We start from the raw sequence: 21,853 nt of genomic DNA, 5'->3' as shown, positions 1-21,853 counted from the left end.
ATAATTCGACTTTTGCTACCCTAATCCATGCCCTTGCTTATAGAAACTCTACCATCATTTACAGTGCTTTGATTTGTTTTGTTAAGTACGCCATAAAACTGTTTATTCGCTCTTCCGAAGCGTTTGTACTTCAATAGTATATAATTGTAAATTAAATTGTTGAAGCAAAAACGAAATGTGTATTTCTTAATAACCGATATGAATATCTAGCAAAATTGTTAATCTTTACATTACACCGGATAATGTTTTCATTGTTTTTTATAACTGATAATCTTAAAACGAAGGTTCCCGGCAGGCAATATTTACGTGAGTTATCGTCTTCTTTCTATGTTTCTTATTTTAAAACCAATCGGGCGAGAAACACTTAAGATGTATAATTGTTTTGGTATATACATACATGAACATACTTGTATTTTACTACACGGTATAGTAGTAGCAAATATGACTTAGATGTTACACACAATATATACATGTAGCGTAGTTAACTACTGTGGGAAATAGTGTTGTTCTTTAATTCTTATTTCAGCTCTTCAATATATAACGCCACACTTATTACAATATTTAGTAGACTACGCAACATATACCACAGTAACTTCAAAAAACCATTGGATAATTAGAATGTCCATAAACAAAGTTTTAGAAACAGCAAAGAACAACTTAACATTTGAGATTCGTTTCATGTCACCTTTCACCTTACGTAGTCTAGTTTGAAATCCAATGTTAAGGAAAATATGAATATAAGTTCAGCCATGCGCTACGTATCACAGACAAAAACAAATCTTTATAAAAACTCGTTTTCAATTATTTTGTACGTCTATAATATTATGTTGCATCTTGTCTAGGTTTAATTTTATAACATATTACCGCTTCAATAGATTTTCTTACATATCTGGAGTATTTAAAAAGAAAATGTAGGTTTAGGTACATGTAAGAAATATAGGTAAAACATAGATTATGTATTTATATGTCAGAGGAAATTTATTGGGAAAGAAGTATAATTCTTTGCCCATTCTATTCTCGCATAAGATCACAAATAAAAATAAGTGAATATAAATAAATAAATTCAACGATATAATAAAATTGACATTGAAACATTTGATAATTAATATAAGTCAAAATATTGTCAAGGTTTATACAGAAATTTTATGTTAAACTTCTTTTTAATGTCATGCAAAGATGTTATTTTGTTACTTTTGTTATTATACACCGCGTTTCATGTTCGGTTCATGTACTTTTAAATGTTAACTTTAAGCCGCTACAAATTTATATTACATTGTAGTTAAGATCCGTGACATAACACTGAAATTTATATGAAGTACATGCTGCTATGATCATGCATTTAACACATAATTACTTCCGTAACTTACAGATGCATAATTTCATACAATTCGCCTGTTGTGGATTCACCTTTAGTGATTGATAGTATTATGGCATCTGATGTACCATCAAGTGAAAATATCATGAACAAATTTATACCACTAAATGAAAAAGACATAATCAAACTTGTGAGTGAATCAAAGTCAACAACATGTGAGTTGGACGTTATGCCAACACCAAAGCTGAAAGAAAATCTTCATTTGCTTGCACCTGTTGTGACAGAAATCGTGAATCGGTCATTGTCGTCTGGTGTTTTTCCTGAGACGTGGAAGAGCGCTGTTATTAAGCCCCTTTTTTGAAAAAGAAAGGCCTTCCCTTAGAATTGAAAAAAACTATCGGCCTGTATCAAACCTGTCATTCTTTGTCGAAAATTCTTGAAAAAGCTGCAATGAACCAAATTTCAAGCCACATTGAGATCCAACAATTTGTAACCATCTTTCCAAAGTGCATACCGTACATTTCACAGTGTTGAGTCTGCTATGATGAAAAAATGTACAGTGATCTGCTAGAAACAGCTGATAGCCGCCATGTGACAATAGTTGTAATGATTGATTTAAGCGCCGCCTTCGATACTATCGATATTACAATATTACTTGAAATCCTACAGAAAGACTTTGCCAAACAGGGTATTCCATTAAAGTGGATCGAATCTTATTTTAACCAACAGAGATATGAAAGTTGTCATTGAACAGTCCTCATCGGATACTGAACCACTGAGGTTCGGGGTTTTCCCCTGGGTTCTTGTGCTGGACCGGTGATATTTACTCTCTATATAGCTGCCCTTAACAAAATAGTCCAGAAAATATCCGGCGGATTTGTATGGAGTATGCAGACGATCATAAAGTGGCATTTAAAATTAGAGCTGGTGACCATCACAGCGAAGAAATCGTTCGCTAAAAACTCACTGACTGTCTTAATGATATTGTGTCATGGATGACTAGATTTAAGTTAAAAATGAAACACTAGCAAAACAGAAATCATCATTTATGGTACAAAGACATCAGCTGAAGAAATTAACATTTCCAGTGTCAATGTTGGTGGGGTCGAAAGTCAACTGTGTTGACAATGTGAGAGACCTTGGAGTAACAGATGACCAGCACTTTAAGTTTTGACATACATATTCAAAAGAAGTGTCAGAATTGCCCACATGCAGTTAAGAAAAATTTGAAAAGCAATCAGAAAACATCTCACTCAGAAATCTGCAGAAATCCTTGTTCACGGTTTGATTCATTCACATTTAGACTTTTGCAATGGATTATCGCTGATATTCGCTTGATAAATTACAACGTGTGCAGATTATGCTTCTAGAATTGTCACTGGAGCTGCTTTCTATCAATCCAGTGCTTGAAATTCTTTAAATCACTCCCCTGGCTTCCAATTCCAGCAAGAATCATGTACAAAATTATTGTGACTGTGTTTTCGTGTTGCAAATGGCACCGCTCATTGTATCTTCGTAAATTGTTCACTAAAATGCCAGAGTCAGTACAGGAAAAGACTGGAGATCCTCATCATCTAGCCACATTCGGTTTTGATATACCATCAAACAAATTCAAAACTTGCTTATAGATCCTGTGCCACTGTGGGACCTAAATGGTGGAATTCATTGCCAGACTATCTGAAGGACATTACCAATGAAAATCAGTTTAAGGCCAAACTTAAAACATACTTGTTTGGACTGTTTTTCAACTAGAGTTGTAGATTGGCTGTGCCATCGAGACTGGGTTTGGGAGTGTCTTGATCAAGCATATGTGTATATAGTCTTAATAATGTACAGCGCAATCGAATATTTAATACATTTTTGCGCTATATAAATGTCTTGTATTTGTATTTGTGCTAGTAGAAGTTATTTTGTTACTTATGTTATCATACATCGCGTTTCATGTTCAGTTCATGTACTTTTAAATGTTAAATTTAAGCCGCTACGAATTTATATTACATTGTAGTTAAGATCCGTGACATAACACTGAAATTTATATGAAGTACATGCTGCTATGATCATGCATTTAACACATATTTACTTCCGCAACTTACAGATGCATACTTTCATACAATTTGGTTTGTGCTTGTAGAAATATGCCGAAAGAGAAAGCAAAAAAGAATGACAGACATGAAACAAAAACAGAACAAGTCATGGACACGGGATATGCGTGGATAATATTGTAAGGTTAACTATAGAAATATTATTACATAAAAACATTTACCTGTCCGACCAGACACACCTTGTCTTTATCGTTTCTTAAATAAATTAAAAGTATGTTATATTTCTTTTTAAGAAACATATATTCATAAATATTAGTACATGAAGAAACCTTTTCTCTTTTATACACTATTTGCTATTTAAAAGCTGACAATCAAACTAATTGTTTTACATGCCATGTGTTGTAGTTAAATCACATGATGCAAACATTAATTATTTAGTATTAGATACGTATATTTTAGAAATAATTGTTTATAAAATTTATTATTATTATTGGAACTTGGAACACCAAAGCAGAAATAGTATTTCTCAACATAAAACTCATATTTCTATTTTTCAATATTCAATACGTTCTAAGCATTTTACCATTTTTAAAGGAACCTTTGTCTGCATTAATAATTTCAAACCTCTCAGTTAGATGAGCACTGAGCAAAGTTTCTACAATATGCTTAACGATATCATGTATTCAATAGTTGCAGTTAAGTTTAATCATGTAATGCCTTAGATGTTTTTTTAATGGAACAAGATTTTCTATCTTTGTTCTGTAGCAGCATCTCAGTAGTTACAATAAAACTCTAAATTGTAAAGTACAGAACTTAAAAAATTGTAAAAATGAATATATTCTATTGTATACATTACAGATATAAATTATTCGATAAGATTTTGGAACGAAACAGACCAATTTTGCTTTTTACTACAAATCGTCACAGTGATATATACATGTTTATAATTTCTTTAACACCAATAATTACGACTATTTCACAATATTTTAAATCACTTGCTCAAATGCCAAACTGATATATTTAGCGGTAATTAAGAAACAGACTTAATCATTATCTAACGTAACACCTGAATGATAATGTAATGAAAGTAACAGTTAGGTCATTAATGATGAATGATGCCATTTATATGCATATAAATGATGCAGCATTTTTTGGTATACCTATAGGATGTGTTATCATTAACCTGTTTGGGATTGGCTCTTTGAAATCATTTGGTGTGTTGTACACAGAGATGTTGGATCATTTTTCGGCAGGATCTGGAAATACAGCTTGGATAGGCAGCATAACCTGGTTTCTTTTACAGGTCCTTGGTTCGTGATATGTATTTGAAATATCACAATTCTCACATGTTGACTGATAAACAATATTTTGACAATTTCATTTGCTTTTATTTTCTTTTCAAAATTTCAAATTAAAGAAATAATGAGACAAATTTAACAATGAATACGTGTTAAGTATTCGTAATACTAACTTACATACCAGACCAAATACAATAAAAGCCTGTGAACTGCATAGTCTAATATTTTGAAAAATTTATATTCAGCACCATTGGCAAATTGTCTATGCAGAAGATACACCTTCCGATTGGTTTCGCTTGTTGGTGGTACAATGGTCGGATGTGGTTATTTCTTGTCCGGATTTGTATCTCGAATTGAATTCATGTACTTAACCTTCACGATTATTGGTATGTTGAAGATATATTTAATTCAGAACAGAGCGAATTAAGAAATGATGCTGCTAATGGCAAGACTGTATTTCACTTAATTCAAAATGCACGTATTTGATATTGACAATTATTGAGCCTTAGCAGTAAGAATATGCCATGTTTGTACAAATTTACAAAAAACCGTCAATTATCATAACAACTTTGTAAAGCTTACTATTGAATGCTATTTAAACATTGTAATGCTAACAGATGGATTTTATATAAGATATTAGTGTTTACAGTTAAAGGGGAACTATTTATATTAGTTCGACGTGTTTTATGAAACTTGTTTGCTGTTAAATTCTTTTTTTCCAGGTATCGGATATAGTTTGTCATACATCTCGGCTGGCATTATTATCAGCTATTATTTCAAACAAAGACGGACTTTAGCAAATGGCGTTATGGTATCAGCAGGAGGGGTAGCTGCTCTTTCGTTCCCATCCCTTTACAGGTACTTCGTAAATAATTTCATCTGTATTTCTATCCAACGAAAGTGATTTGTCAAATACATCTCTAAACGTTTGTTGTGTTTAACATCGTAAGTATCTATACGTTATCGATACGTTCTCATTACGTCATAAAAAATACTGGCTATATAGCCATTATCTTTCTTGATTACATGATGATTTAATGCTCTAACCTTCAACAACTGCTAAACTGCAAGCACTGTTCGCATGTTTTAGCGGCATTTCTCGGATAATGGCTTTAACGAAGTCCTTGTCAAATATTTTTTAAATTCACAATGAATAAGGTAGTTATATATCTGTGTCTCATATGCATGTTTGTGTATGGATGACACTGACCAAGGACCAATGCTATCAAATAGTTTTAAGATCTGTATTAAGGATAAGAATGACGGCTTGTTCGTACATATATTGTTCTCCCACGAATATGTCTTCATTTCAGGTTTTTAATTAACAAATATGGTCTATCACAAGCATTTTGGGTGATAGGTGCATTCGTTTCAAACATTTGTGTGGCAAGCTGTTTATTCCGAGAGCCAAACAAATCACCCCAAAGCAATTATGCAGAGGCAAGAAAAGAAGACAGTATTTCAGATAAAAACCAGAAAAGATGTTGCAATGTACTTAAGTTAAAAATTCATTTGTTTAAGAACAGACGTTTCACACTGTTAGTAATAGCTTTCACTATCTGTTCATTTAGCCACATTATCAATTACATTTTAATTCCTGCCCATATTAAAACACTTGGGTATAGTAACACTTATATTACGATAGGTGTATCTATAACTGGTGGTGCAGAATTGATCGGAAGGATTGCTGTGGGATGGTTTGCAGACTTGAATATTATTCAAAAGAAATATATATTCGTAGTCTGTATGTTTGTTGGAGGAGTGTTTGCATTGATATCACCACTGTTTGATACTTTTACGTTTATGGCTTTTTACGCCGGAGTTGTGGCAGCGTTTCCCGCTTCTTTCCTTGCCCTTATATCAGTGTTAGCGATTGAAAGAGTGGGCATGGAAAATTTCCCAGCAGCCTTCTCCATAATATTTGTTTTTATGTCAATTACGTCTTTGATATCCCAGCCTATAGCCGGTATGTATAACATATTTATCGGGAACTTTACAAATTTTGACTTTCATAAAACTTTTATACAAATGCTTTCTGTATAACAAATATTTATGTTCACTTATCCTGTAAAAACACTTGAAATCGAGTTTTTACTTAAATTCGTCTAATTATTTTTTCCTTTTTCTTTAATTGTATTACATATTTAATACTTTAAAATATTACACAGCACGGTTCATGATTTATTATTAGTGTGAAATAAGCATTTAAAGGGAGTCCGAAGCCCAAAAGAAACACGTTTAATTGTTAGTTGATATATAAAATAGTTCAAACCACCTATATCTTCTTAATTTAGTTTTGGGTTATTTTTCTTAATTTTCATGTTTTAACTTATATTAAAAAAGCACATATTTTTTATCAGGTTGGATGGCTGATTATTACGGAAGCTGGTATCCTGCATTTATCTTAACCGGTATAATTCAAATTTGTTCTGGTGTTATTATGTTACTAGAACCAGTTGTCATTCGATATGGCATGGGCAAGACCTATTCATTACAAAATGTTGATAATGAATTGGTATCTCAAGTAAACGGAGCTTATGCACACGATAGAAAAGAAGGTAGTTTGAATAAAACTGATAAAGTGGATGAAACACACTTACCTAAATAGGAAATGTGAATTCAGAAGGAAAAACAAACAAACAAACATATAATGTGAATACAATATATTTACTTTTGTTTGTTTTGACATCATTTATCGTATTATAATTATTAAGTGCAGGACACTTACTTGAAACAAACTAAATACATGTATCAAACACGTTTCGTAAAAATGATTAAACGTGTTATGCGTTCTTTTTGTTAATTGTAGCGATATCGTTTTGAGTGAAATATTTTATATCATTAACATAAATGATTTATAAAAAAATAGAGATTTGTGATTGTAAGTAAGTGATGTTAAACTAACCCAATTATGCCCTCCTCATTTCGACGATGCAATCATGGAGACTGAAAATATGTTTAGAACAATAATATTGATATGAATGGAAAAGTGAAAGTACAAAAAATAACTAATTCAAAGGTTATTATGAGCTACATTTTTGTTAAAAGGACATTAAAACTGTAATTTTTTCAATAACATTTGTGAATTTGAACTTAAATAAATTTGCATAAGCGCAATCTGAGTTCGTGTTTAATATTGTATTAACATTATATTAAGTATAGGTTTCTATTATTAACTTTTATATATTTTGATAAAAACCAAATGTACATTCGAAGTGTTGTATAGTGGTTATGTTGTCTTGTCCTTTATCATATACCTTTGATAAGCAGGATTTATATATTCTTGAAATTGGCGCGAATATATTCTTCCTGTGTTAGATCAATGGAACCTTAAATCATTTTTCTTTAATAATACGTAATTTACAGGACGAAGACTTCGTTTTTACTCTTTGTTTCGCCTTTTACAAAAAATAAAAAAAAGTATTGTCGGTTTCACGACTATGTTACGATGTTTAATTTTGTTTGCTTGCTAGGAATCAGAGAACTAGTCATTAAGTTCAAGGGGAGCGGTGGCCTAGTGGTTAAGGTGCCCGCCTCTCAATCCAGGGATCATGGGTTCGAGTCCTATTCGGGTCACGACCATGTTTCTTCATATGACACCAGTACTGGTTGGTATCAGGAAGCGGATTCGAACGTGATTAATATAAGTTGCAAGAACTTCTTTCGAACTCGAGCTTAAATAAAACATGTATGTTTAAACCAGTTATGTTCATTGCCTCAATCTATTCAGTAATATCGTTTTGACTGACGGATGTTTATGCACAGCAATGATAAACATGGACTATGAAACTATCTGCGTGATGACAAATACACAACCAGTACTTTAAAATATTTTTATTTTATGTTTCTGTGAGAATTTGCTTTCAGCAGATTACATATTTATCAGTGTCATCGGTTTTCGATCACTAGATATTCTTGAAAGATGTAACTCACTTGAAATTATCTACTGTTTTTCAAAAGACTAGTGTTGAAAATCAGATTTCATTTTGTTGGTATCAGTCTCACGTCACTGTGTTTCTTTTATTTATAAGACCTTAAATAATGATTCATAGATATCTGTCCCGTAGAATGTACGTAATATCAATGTTTGCACGAAAACATCGAACCGGTTTTTGCTTTAGTTTTTTCATTAGTAAAGGAAGTAAAAATAAAGAACGTAGAGGGAGTCTATGCCTCCTTATTTTTGTGTCTCCTGCTATAAGTAGCAACGACATATGACAATGTCCACTCTGTCGTCTGCCTTCCCGTCACAAAACTTATCAGGACTACCCAGGAAATTTCATTAAAACTTAACAGGAATGATCAGTATCAAGTCTTGTTGTACACATAGTCAGCATGTTCCAAATTAAATATCTTTGTTAGAGTTATGGGTTATAGATGTTTTGTATTTTAAAAGTTTGTCCGGACTACTAACATGACTACTTACAGGACTGTACATATAACACGGGTTTTCCGGTTGAATATTTTTGGCTGCAGTATGGTCATTGAATGAAATGATAATTTTTCAGTCGCCTGCTACACAGAAGCTGGAACATGCTTCAACGTAGCCGCGACATAAGGGGAACAAACTTGACAGTCACCTCTCAATACAACTTCTTCAATGGCGACACATGTGGTCATTCTCATACAGCTGCTCAGAGTCTATCACAAAACTAAAAAGGACCGCTGGGCTCAAATTTCAGAGTTGTAACACGAGGACTTTGAGGAGCGGACATAAATATTATTATCCAAAAAATACCACACAATTGAATATCAGTTCGTAGACTTGTATTTTAAAGCTAACTCATTTCGTTTCGTTGTTACATTTATTTATCATTATGTAGTTCGTTTAGCAAATGATCAATGCAAACAAAACAATACGGTATATTACCTAAATTAAGTTCTAGGAGAATAACAAAGCAATATATATAGGACTAATTCGTTTACTTGAAATATTTACACTTAATACTCGTCGAGAGTAATGAGAAAAGGTGAACATTGAGAATAAGTCTTTCAACGTCCCCATTAAAGTTCCATGATAACCGCCATATAAACATCTCAGCGGATGCTCTATATTATGAAAAAATGCCATTTTATGTTAAAAGGCGGTGCTATGGAGCATGGGAGTTGAATTTTCAAGTTAAATTCATGAACAGGCTCAATTAAACCGAGTTTGCAGCAGCTTAAATTTTCTGTTTTGGACGTACCTGAGGGGAAAAAAAAACAAACACACTATTATTAGTTGGTTTGTTGAATTTTAAACACATGTCGGTCATGCATTTATGTTGACGTTAACTTAACCGTCCATATTTGAAAAAATCTAACCGGAAATAACAGATTTCTCCGCAAGTAACTGACTATTGATCCAACATAGTTTCAGAATCAGGCATATAAACATTACAAAATTGATAATAAGTAAGCAATTTAGAAAGTTCAATATGTTTATAATTAAACCGCTTTTTTGAACATTGTTTCTATTATTTATATAATACGTAAAAAACTTCCGCCAGGAATATGCATTTAAGAATAATTAACAGATAACAAATAAATATAGGAGTAAAATTAAGCTGTATGTTAAATGTCTACATTTTAATTGTCGATTTCTAGATACAATATGTTGTTGACTAAGGTGCACATGCTCTGGTCATTAGCTTTTTAATAGAAAGCTCAATTATATCAAATTAAAATAAGCATTGGATACGGTTAAAAACTTATATCTAGTCAGTTTGTTTTCATATTCCCATGAAAATAACATCCTAAGAAAAATGCTTACGGTTTAACAGTGGCAGAAAACAAAAAAAAAAGTTTCTTGTACAATTTAATAAAGTAATACCAATAAAAATTGATATTAATTGACAGGTTTAGTTTCGCGCTAAATAGAAGATTTTTTTTTTTTTCTTGAAACAACCTAAACTATTTTTTCTTTATTTTCTACTATATTAAATGGGTGTAGGTATAAAAAACAAATTGACCACAGGGCTAAGTCAATTCTGCCAACACAAGCATGATTTTGTAGAGGACTTAAAGGTGATGTTACATGCAAAATATATAAACTGTCTTAAGGCATTCTGTTTTTCTCTATTTTAGGCCTCGTACATTTAGAGAAGATTGGTTTTAAGGCATTTGTCCCCCAGGCAGGGGCAAATTTTAGCTCCAATAAAGGCTATTTCTTGTCGGCGTTGGTTAAAAGTTTTGTTAAAGTGCATTTTCTCGGAAACTTTAAATTTTATTTACTTCAAACATGTTATACTTTTAGCCCTGATTAAACTTTTTGATAAAGGGATACTCAGACAAATAAATGACAAAAATATTAAAATTATCTTATGTACTAAAATAACGTTACATGACATTTGTAAAAGTCCAAGCATGCATTTCTGTATGAATTCTATATATTTCTGGTTTGAAGCATAATTATATCTATATAATATTATGTTGAACGAAATTTAGACGCCTACAGAATCGCCGAGTAGTTTTAAAACTAGTTATGTGACTTAAACAAACTCTGGAAGTAACAATTACAGATATTGTAGATGTTGAATGATTTAAACAAAACTATATCATTCATTTGACATGTTATTTAACGTTTCCAGAGTTCCCTGCGACAACTATCGTGAAATCTATCTCGTTTTTACTCAAATTCAATAAGCTGCTTACGTTAAGCACTTGAAACACTTGTGGCATTTTTTTCAATGGAATGCATTTTTTAAGAGTAGGCATATTTATTTCGCATTATTACGCATTTTCTCATATCAGTTATACCCCCATTAAGACTTTGAATTTCTTGTTTAACTTTTAAGCTCACCTGAGCTAGCTCACCTGAGCTAGCTCAGTGTGAACTTTGAGGATCGTTACACTCTGGTGGTCACATTTTTTTTGACTTAATTGTCATCAAACATGGTCAGCATGCTTGTCTAGGTAATTGTTCGGATGAGTTAAATGGGTCAGGTGAGCGATCTACGGCCATCATGGCCCTCTTGTTTGTTTTTTTCAGATTTGAAATGCATGTGTAGGCGGAAAAAATAATCCTGAAAGTATTTTTTTTGTTTCATTATTTTCCTTTGACTTAGAATACTTGCCTTTTTTCAAAAACAGTTGAAGGTAATACTTCAAACCTGTCATGCCCCCTTTTATAAATATTGCTTTTATTTTACTATCCAGCACTGATAAACTGATAAAACTGAAGTACGTTTCACCCAAATTGCTGGACTTAAATCACTTTGTAGCGGTCCACTAGGCAATGCTTCATGCTAAGTATCTAAACTCTTGGCATTGTAGTTTCATTTTTAAAGCATGTTTTAGCTCCTGTGACCTACTACATCAGACTGGGACCATTTATATAATTTTGTAGAAGACCACATACGGATCATTCCTATTTTAAAATCCATCAGGACTGTGGTTAGAAGGAGATGCTATTTAAAGACACTGTGTTCAACCACGGAAGGACCCCAAACAAAACAGGACAGGGCGCAAGACAGAGCACGGACAGGATAATCACTTAAATGATACTGTAAAAAAAATAATAGTTACTGACAAGGAAATAAAGGAAAACAAATAATTGATTAATGAATAGGCCCACATAGTAAAAGGGTACAGGGGAAGGGACACGAAATACGGGGAAGGAAGGGTCAAAATTAAAAAAAAACAAAAAAAAACAAAAAAACAACAACAAAAAAACAACAACAACTAGGGGAAAAAAATATGATAAACAAGATCAACAAGTGAATAACAGATGAGTTCTGGTATACAAAATGTAATGTCTACTGGTAAATAACTTAAACAATATTAAAAAACAAAATCAGCTTTTTACTAAAAACAAACTATACATTCACTGAAAGTTAGGTATAGGTTAAATATTAAAAATAATGTCTCTCTGGGGATAAATATATGAAATTTTATTTCTTCGTGCGATCCTTACTTGATGTATTGATGAGGAAAAGAACAAAAAAATGCAAAAAACCCTATCATATGCTTTATATTTGTAATACTAATTCCCTATTCCAATGTAAAAGTGTAGTCTGAACAGGTTTTGTCACGAGATGTAAAACAAAAAGTACGAATGACTTTATGTTATTTTACGAGAAACGTTCATAAGATTCTGAAAAAAGCTTTGCCATTTCAAGAACATATTCACAGGATCTTAGAAGACTCTCTTTGAAAGATTTACTTTAATATTACACTGGAAAGAAAATAAAGAAATCTGAAGGTGAAGTAATGGTTTCTGAAAATATTTTGACGTATGATAATAAAAATGTCGGAATGAATTATTGATATTTTCTCAGAGAAATAATTAACTTTACTGTTACGTCACAGTGTCTTTACAAATGTACTTTACCAACTAATGACTGTAAAAACAGACGTAAATTTGATTTGGAAACATTATTATATTTGGGTACAAACTGCGCAATATTCATTATGCCCTAAAATTGTTATTGTAGAAAAAATTAGCTTATCGGCATATTTGAGTTGTCCAAAATTCAGCTATATAGCATATAAACAAACTCCTACATACCGGTTGGTTTTACGCCTTTTTGGTCATATATCTAGTCATTGTCCACCTAACCGGCTTCCCTTGATTACTAACCAGAAATTACCGATTCCTCTGCAAGTAACCGACTACTGGTCAAACATGACTCCTGAGTCAGCGATATGAGACAACTGAGCAATGTTCGGAATCAATTGCATCAAAGAAATTTGATCGAGCTCGAGGATTGAACTAGCGACCCCAGAATTAGAAGTTCTTTGCTCTTCATTTTAAGATGAGTCGGCGAAACAGTTAACATTCCAATTAGTATTAGAACAGAAAGCGACAGATCATTAAAACTAGCCACACTTACTTTGTTTTCCGACGCCATCTTTGTTTAAATAACGTCTGACATTTGTCCGCAAAAATTACGTCACGTCGTGGAGCATCATGGGTAATATTATAATGTACAACAGTTTTGCGTATTTGGGTAACCGTGTGGTTAATTTGTCGAATCAATTGTAAAAGCGCGCGGTAACATGCCCCCGATATTTACCACTGTATTTAACATACTGTGGTAAAATATAACCATCGTTTATACAATTGGCTGCAGAATATCAGTTATGGTTAAGATTCAAAGCTGGAGGTATGTAGGGAGGAGATTCATTATAAAAAAAAGGGTTAACAGCAGATTTATTATTTTTACAAACATAAAAGCACATAACAATAAACATCAAATAAAATGTAATCATTTCAAATGGTCCATTAAATCAATATTAAACACTTTTCTTCGAGAAAAATTTCTGACTCTTAGATTATTAGCAAATATTTTATATATTAAACTTATGTTTTAAATGTATGTTTATACGCAGTGAGACAAATTTTACTGATTATCTAAAACGTCATATAAAAGAGATATAGGCACTATTCAACATGTTGATTTTTTTTGTTAAGTGGTTCCAGTATTCCTCACTTGAATACTGTTGAATCACACTTGGCCTGCTTTTTAAATTTGTCTTTTGACGTATTTTCTGTGATATGCAGGCTTCATAACCTCTGACCCCTTTTCAAAATTCCATTTTATTAAGAATTGTTTTCTCGTTTAGGGTACACGCATTGTTTTACTTGGGGACCATATGCCGCTTTTTATGGAATGGTACTTAGTGTCATATTGAAGGTTCCATGATAACCGCCATATGAACACATCTGCGGATGTTTCAAAATTCAAAATTGTACCAGTTTATGATAAATGTTGAATTCTGCTTAAGCCGGTGCTAGGGGCGTGGACGGTAGTTTTCACTTTACAGTACCGTCCATGAAAAGGCTAAATAAACCGAGCCTGCAACATTTTCAATTATGTCGTGTTGGACTTTCAGTCTTAGAGCCTATGAAAGGGACCGGTTTCGTGTTTTATTAAATGTATATCTAACACCATCGTATATCTAACACCATTGTTTTGTAATAGGGTTATAACGTGCATATCCTTTTCTTTTATCTTGTTGTATTTATCATCACCATTCAAGAACATTTTTACACAAATGGATACTTTTTCCATTTCAAGTAATTTACAGTTTCATAATCTGCAGTGAGTTAAGTCAATAATCAGACTTAATTAAACAAACCAGAGATGCGAATATTCAATTTTGGCATAATGTGCCTCCTGCAATGCTTCCTTATTTCTCCTTTGATTCAAAGCTCTGTTCCATCTCAATTGATGTATAGTGAAGTTTTGTGTATCGTTGGTAGAATTTCTATTGTTAAAAAACTATCGCTTAAAAGTGCTGGACTCTTGGATCCCAAGGAACCAGAAAAATATATGAAGTGAAGTACCGGGCTTCCACACAGCACTTGACGCCTGCAGTTGTGATATGGAAACTCGCCAAATTGACAATCCAACCAGAAAGTACTTACAGTGCTTTGATTTCTTTTGATAAATTATGCATGAAACTGTTATTTGTTTTTTTTTCTTTAATAGTAATATAATTCTAAGCACGAACGAACCGCGTATGTTTAAATGTAGTATGAAACAAAACTGTTATCTATACATCACACTGGAAACTGTGTTAATGGTTAGCTATAGGTGATCATAATCTTAAACAAGTTTCTTTGTCGGCAATATTTACGTGAGTTACTTTTTCAGCTATTTATCTCAAATCCGGACCAGGCGATGAAAACATAAGATGTATAATTATTTGAGTATATTAATTCATGAAATGTAAATACATGTGTGTATGTTGAAAGTTTAATCATTTATGACACATTACAGAAATGAATAAGCTGTTATTATTTTATATGTCATTGTAATTGTCATACATAAATGTATTATTCCCTGCGGTCTGGAGACCGCAGGGTATTGGTACGCGTTTAACTTTTGAGGCATGGAGGAGCACGTGACCTGTTTTCGGTACATGGAGGAGCATGTGATCTGTAAACCGTACATGATTGGTTAATTGACATTTTCGAAAACCTAGCTAAATACCGTTTGCCGGTACGTTACGGATTTACCTCTAGGGAATTAGTCCGAATTACACCTATTAAGAACAAAAATCTATTACGTGATATTTCTAATTTTTTATGATTATTTTACCGTTTAAGGTGGAAAAACTTGAATGATGTGTTTGAAAATTATCAATGTTTCTTTAAAATCTAGCTCAAATTTTACAAACAATAAATTGTTTACACTGAAAATCTACAAAATTAAAATATTCGTAGTGGCATCTGCCATAATAAATAGAGATATTTTCTGCGTAAACTTGTGTGTTTATTTTATTCTTTGTTTGCTCGGAATTATTCATAAAATGGTTGGCCTATTTAATCATTTTCTTGAAAAGAAATAATTGTTTTATGTTCTTCAACGGTCACCAGTTCCAAAGACCTTCTTCTATATTGATCGATTATTGTCAAGTATATTTCTGATACAAACGTTTATTTATTCCCCCAACAAAAATGTTGAAAATAGTTCAATGAAATATCTTTATATCATTAAAAATGTTCCCCGCAGGAAACCATTTTACTTGTACAATTATTGACTACTGTGTCATATAATTTGATAATTATTGACTACTGTGTCATATAATTTGATGTGATATTCACCGGCAGATAACATTTTGACCGAGGCGATAGTCAATAATTGTTTTATTATATGAATAGGCTTTAAGAATCTTAAAAAAGTCACAGTAAAAGACAACAACGTTCGACTGATTCGTTGAAGCGTGGGAAAAAGACGCACGCTTACAAAAGTAATTCAAGTTTAAACCCATCATTGTTGTGTAGCCTTTTATTTAAGTAATGATATTCTTATCGAGAAATATGCCATAAAGAACAAAACGCAAAAATTATTTTTAATTTACAGTCTACGATACATGGTCATTGAATATGAGTCTTTATCTATTTTAGAATGGGAAAATCCGATTCAACCAGTGAATATGATACATCACCCAGTGAATGTGATTCTATAAAAAGTTCTGTTGACTACTCTTTTGACCAATGAGATTGCAGCTATATTTAGATCATATGATAATGAAATTTATTACACTCTAAACATGTCAATATATATCAAAGTTCATTCACATCCAGTTTAATATCTGCCACTTTATTTTCTTTTATTTCATTTAAATGATCATGCAATTAACACATATTACTTCTTTTACGGACAGATACATACTTTCATACCATTTGGTTTGTGATTGTAGAAATATGGTGGAACAGAACGCCAGGAAGGATGACAGACATGAAACAAACACAGAACAAGATATGGACTCGGGATATGCGTGGATTATATTGTTAGGTGAAATTATATCTTACCCACTTACATGATCGACCAGTCATAACTTGTCTTGATCGTTTCTTAAATAAATAAACATTTTGTCCATGATAATGATACTTCGTACTTATTCAATTTATATAAAGTTATTCCTTTGTCTGTAATAATGTTAAATAAGGCACTATGATATCTTTTTTTGTAAACAACAAGTTTTTGGGTTCTAACTTCAATATACTCGTATGTTGATACGTGCAATAGAGTAATATATATCTTATTAACGTTATTATAATGATTAGAGCATGGAACACCTAAGCTGTGGAGATACCTTGTATGCCCAACAATCTAAATTTGACAATTTTATGTAATGTAACACAAATCAATTTATTATTTCTCAATTGTATTACACAGCAAAATGATATTATTAACAAAAATGAGCTATAACTATTGTAAGTTACTTACACAGAAAACACTTTATTTTTGTGTCGCCTGCTACAGAGCAGGGAATATATATTTTTTGTCGTCTGTCTGTTTGTCCGTCTGTCTGTCATCTTTTTGTCACAAAACTTGTCTGCATTACTCCTTTAAAACTGCTAATCGAATTTGATTATCGCACTTGTTGCGCATATTTAAAGGGATTTCCGGTTGAATGATTTTGGCTGAGTTATTGTCATTGAATAAACAAACGTTTTGGCCTGTTAATGATTTTGTGTCTCCTGCTACACTGTAGCTGCAACATGCTACAAAGTAGCCGTGTCATATAGGAAACAAAACTGTCTTATCACCTCCCAGTACAACTACTTTATCTACTCACACTGGTCGCTCTTGTTTGATATCATAAAGCAGTTGTAATTAAAACCTTTGGTAAACAGGCTTGAGTGGTACCGAATTTTCAACACTTAATGTGTTGGAATCAGTGATCCCAAAAGACCCGAACAATATATTAACACTAAAGTGTACAATATGAACAGTTATGTCACACTTTAAAACCAGTTCGATTACTTAAAATTACAGACCAAAGGCCATTGAATATTCAGATGTCTCAGGTCAATTTTGCCAATCAATATATTCTATAATAGTAGTTTCAAATATAAGTAGATTCTAAAAAACAGTGACGAATAAAAATTTCACTAACATTGATATGCATACTATTGTTTAGCACCTATCACTAAAATTACTTCAAAATAATTAGAAGTCACAAAACTGTCTGCCAAAAGACCGATATCATTGGCGTGAAATAAGATACAGACTTTTTCACTACCTTAATGTCACCTTTATAAAGAGCATCTAAATGAAATATACAGTTATTTATGTAAAAAAGATAAAATGTATACGTATACATATATAAATATGATTGCAATTTTCTTCTTAAATATAGGAAGTTGCTTAACTTACCTGCTCGGGTTAGGTTCTTTGAAATCATTTGGTGTGTTGTACACAGAGATGTTGGATCATTTCTCGGCAGGATCTGGAAATACAGCTTGGATAGGCAGCATAACCTGGTTTCTTTTACAGGTCCTTGGTTCGTTAAAATTTGTTCAAACTATCACAATTGGACTTGTTCACTGGGAAACAATGTCTGAAATATTCATAATACTATAAACATTCGTTTTATTTATTTTTTTACAATATGTAACAGTATGCAGGAGCTACATTTTATGAAATATTTAAAAAATAGCATTATAGTTTAACAGTAGAATTATATTGTTTCAATAATTTTTGGTCGATTTTTAGATGAGTTGTAACATAGCATACTTCTGTTTTTTATCACACACGAAAATTGTACACAAACAGAATAAAATGCCCCGAAACAAAATGGCACACTCTGCTGTTTTAAGTAGGTTTTATCTGTTTAGAAATGATGTAATGATTTCGTCTTTAAAGCCAATTTACTTTCATATTTCTTTTTATACAAGCATTTTGGTTGTGTAACTTTTAATAAAGCAATTACAGTTTTTGCAGTAGAGATATACATATGTAGCTTTACACTTTAAAGAAAATGATAATTAGAAAAAGTAAACAATAAACACGTGTTATTTATTCGTAAGACTCGCAAACACACAAGATTATATGGAATAATTGTCTATGAACTGCATAGTTGAATATTTGAAAATCTGTTATTCAGCACCGTTGGCAAATTTTCTAAGCAGAAGATACTCCTTCAGAACGGTTTCATTTACTGGTGGTTTAATGGTCGGATGTGGCTATTTTTTGTCCGGATTTGTTACTCGAATAGAACTTATGTACCTAACCTTTATGATGATTGGTATGTTGGAGACACATTTTATTTTTAATAACAACTTGCAAGATTTTATGTTACAATGTTCACAATATTTGATATTGACAAGAATTCTTGTGCAGAACAAATCCATTTAATAGATATTTTTGTGTAAAAATGATAAATTTATATACAAACATGTACATGTCTCTGCATTGAGATTCATTTTCAGGTATCGGATATTGTTTGTCAACCACATGTTCTGCCATAATCATCAGCTTATATTTCAAGAAAAGAAGGACTTTAGCAAATGGCGTTATGTATTCATCCGGAGGGATAGCAGTTCTTTCGTTTCCATCCCTTTACAGGTACTTTGAAAAGAATTAAAACTGTATTTCTAACCAAAAATAGTGCTCTTAGATTGAAACTAACCGACAAAGGTTTTTTCCTTTCTTAACCTCTGTTGTATAATACTTCTTTAATGCAACAGTAAAACCTTTGTATTTGCATTCTGACAACATCATATAAAAATCGATTCTGTACGCCTTATGTCATGAATAATTCTGACTACCGAACCAATCTCTTTTTCAAATTACATAGTTAATTTATAAGTTTCAATTTCAGCAAATACTTTTCTACTCCGACTTCATTCTTCATTTTACGACCTTTCTCAGATATTTGCTTTAACGAGGCCTCTGTCAAACATTAACCATAGTGACGATTATTTAAATAGTTCAAATATCTCTGTCCTAATTAATATGCATATTTATATAGAAACTTATGTATGTTCAGGTATTTCTGGGTGGCCATATACAAAGATCAATATTATCAAACAATGTTATCATCTACATTCAAGTTAATAATTACGACTTTTGAGCAAATAAAAAACAATCTACAATATTTATATATTTCTTTATTTCAGGTTTCTTATTGACAAATATGGTTTGTCACAAGCGTTGTGGGTGATTGGTGCATTCCTTTCAAACATTTGTGTGGCGAGCTTTGTATTTCGGCAGCCAAACAATGTTTTAAATTACCAAAACAAACCACTCCAATCCAACGATGCACAGGTAGAAATTGAAGAAAGCATTTTTCTTAACCTCTCGGACGAAACAAATGATCAACAGAGAAAGCTTATTGAAAGGTGTTGCAATGCACTTAACTTAAATTTTTGTTTGTTTAAAAACAGACGTTTCTCACTGTTAGTACTAGCTTTCACTATCTGTTCATTTGGCCAAACTAATAATTACATTTTAATTCCTGCCCATATAAAAACACTTGGGTATAGTAACACTTACATAACAATAGGTGTATCTATAATTGGTGGTGCAGAATTGATCGGAAGGATTGCTGTGGGATGGTTTGCAGACTTGAATTTTATTCAAAAGAAATATATATTCGTAGTTTGTATGTTTATTGGAGGAGTGTTTGCTTTGATATCACCACTGTTTGATAGTTTTATGTTTATGGCAGTCTATGCCGGAGTCACGGCAGCGTTTCCATCGTCTTTTCTTGCCCTAACGTCAGTATTAGCGATTGAAAGAGTGGGTATGAAAAATTTTGAAGCAGCCTACTCGATCATGTTTGTCTGTATGTCAATTCCGTCTTTGATCTGCCAGCCTATCGCAGGTAGGTATAAAATATTTTCCTGGAACTTATTATCGTAAAGCATCAATTCAAATGTTCCTTTATGATAAATATTTACACATGAAAAGACTGAGGAATTACTTCAGGAGAAAGTGTCGTGTTATTATTTCTTTTCGGTCATGATAAAACATTAATTGTGTCACAAATATAAGATAATGTAAATGGTTCAACACACATATAATTTCGTCCGTTTTTTTTATTTAATCAGGTTGGATGGCAGATTATTACGGAAGCTGGTATCCTGCATTTATCTTGACAGGTATTATTCTAATTTTTGCTGGTGCTATACTTTTGATAGAACCATTTGTCAATCGATATGACATGGGCAAAACCTACTCATTTAAAAATGTTGATAAAGAAATGGCATCTCCAGTAAAAAGGATACATTTGAAAGCTCATAAACAAAACAAAGAGGACAGTGCAATCGAACTATCCTGATATTATCGAAGAAACACACGTTCTTGCATTGGACATATCAATCCCGAAGAAAAAGAATAATATGAATTGAAAACAGAATAAGTTAACTTTGAGTATGTTATATGACTACATGTATTTTATTATCAAATGTGTTGTATATGCATAAATTTTCTTTGGAAACATACTGGCAACATAATGAATGCTAATATCAAACACGTGTCGAAAAAAACGAAAAAACAAACAAAAAGCAATCAGACTAAAGTTCAGATGATGTAGATCTGATGACGACCGTATATGTTTCACCTTTATAATTCGGATCTCCCTTGAAAGCTATTTTAGCCATGCAATCACACTCAGTCTGGTTTTTACAGATTTTTGTGAGAAAAAAAGTTTGAAGTAATTTTTAACAAATTAACCTGAAATTATAGAGTCAATTTTTAATGGGCAAGATTGTATTTCCTGTTTAACTGTCGGCTATATATTTGTTGGAAGAAACATGATTAAACAGAACCTAAATATTAAAAAAAAACTTAACTAAAAAGTGAAAGAACTTCAAAATAAAAAAAACAACAACACATAATAAGAATGAAATCCTTTAGATCTTTAGATTAATTAAAAATAAGCCACATAAACCATTTCAGAAATATTCATTATATCATTTTACTTATTTTAAAATGGTCAACAAGATTCTGCCAAGATTTAAGTTTGTAATTATA

General features: G+C 32.0%; 2 protein-coding genes across 5 annotated transcripts; both read left to right on the top strand.

Moving 5' to 3' along the window:
• Positions 1-29: 29 nt before the first annotated feature.
• Positions 30-8,023, top strand: LOC132727464 (monocarboxylate transporter 12-like). Of its 3 annotated transcripts, XM_060712992.1 has the most exons (7): positions 33-306; positions 3,447-3,541; positions 4,524-4,667; positions 4,901-5,041; positions 5,378-5,513; positions 5,969-6,621; positions 7,016-8,023. In XM_060712992.1, the coding sequence occupies exons 3-7, from the start codon at positions 4,589-4,591 to the stop codon at positions 7,261-7,263; spliced, it is 1,257 nt and encodes a 418-aa protein (XP_060568975.1). In that variant the 5' UTR covers positions 33-306; positions 3,447-3,541; positions 4,524-4,588; the 3' UTR covers positions 7,264-8,023. The 3 variants fall into 3 exon arrangements, with proteins under 3 accessions (XP_060568976.1, XP_060568975.1, XP_060568974.1); XM_060712993.1 differs by lacking the exons at positions 3,447-3,541; positions 4,524-4,667 and having other exon boundaries at positions 30-306; XM_060712991.1 differs by lacking the exons at positions 33-306; positions 3,447-3,541 and having other exon boundaries at positions 3,562-4,667.
• Positions 8,024-15,066: 7,043 nt separating this feature from the next.
• On the top strand, positions 15,067-21,723 carry LOC132727466 (monocarboxylate transporter 12-like). 2 transcript variants are annotated; one of them, XM_060712996.1, is made up of 7 exons: positions 15,067-15,218; positions 16,788-16,877; positions 18,234-18,377; positions 18,981-19,121; positions 19,306-19,441; positions 19,996-20,702; positions 20,929-21,723. In XM_060712996.1, the coding sequence occupies exons 3-7, from the start codon at positions 18,299-18,301 to the stop codon at positions 21,156-21,158; spliced, it is 1,293 nt and encodes a 430-aa protein (XP_060568979.1). In that variant the 5' UTR covers positions 15,067-15,218; positions 16,788-16,877; positions 18,234-18,298; the 3' UTR covers positions 21,159-21,723. The 2 variants fall into 2 exon arrangements, with proteins under 2 accessions (XP_060568979.1, XP_060568978.1); XM_060712995.1 differs by having other exon boundaries at positions 16,788-16,882.
• The last annotated feature ends 130 nt before the right edge of the window (positions 21,724-21,853 follow it).

The sequence above is a fragment of the Ruditapes philippinarum genome, unplaced genomic scaffold (assembly GCF_026571515.1).
Source record: "Ruditapes philippinarum isolate M1 unplaced genomic scaffold, ASM2657151v2 ctg5261_1_1_1_1, whole genome shotgun sequence".
NCBI lineage: Eukaryota > Metazoa > Mollusca > Bivalvia > Venerida > Veneridae > Ruditapes > Ruditapes philippinarum.
Note: the sequence above shows the minus strand (reverse complement) of the source record. Positions and strands in the feature narration are given on the sequence as shown.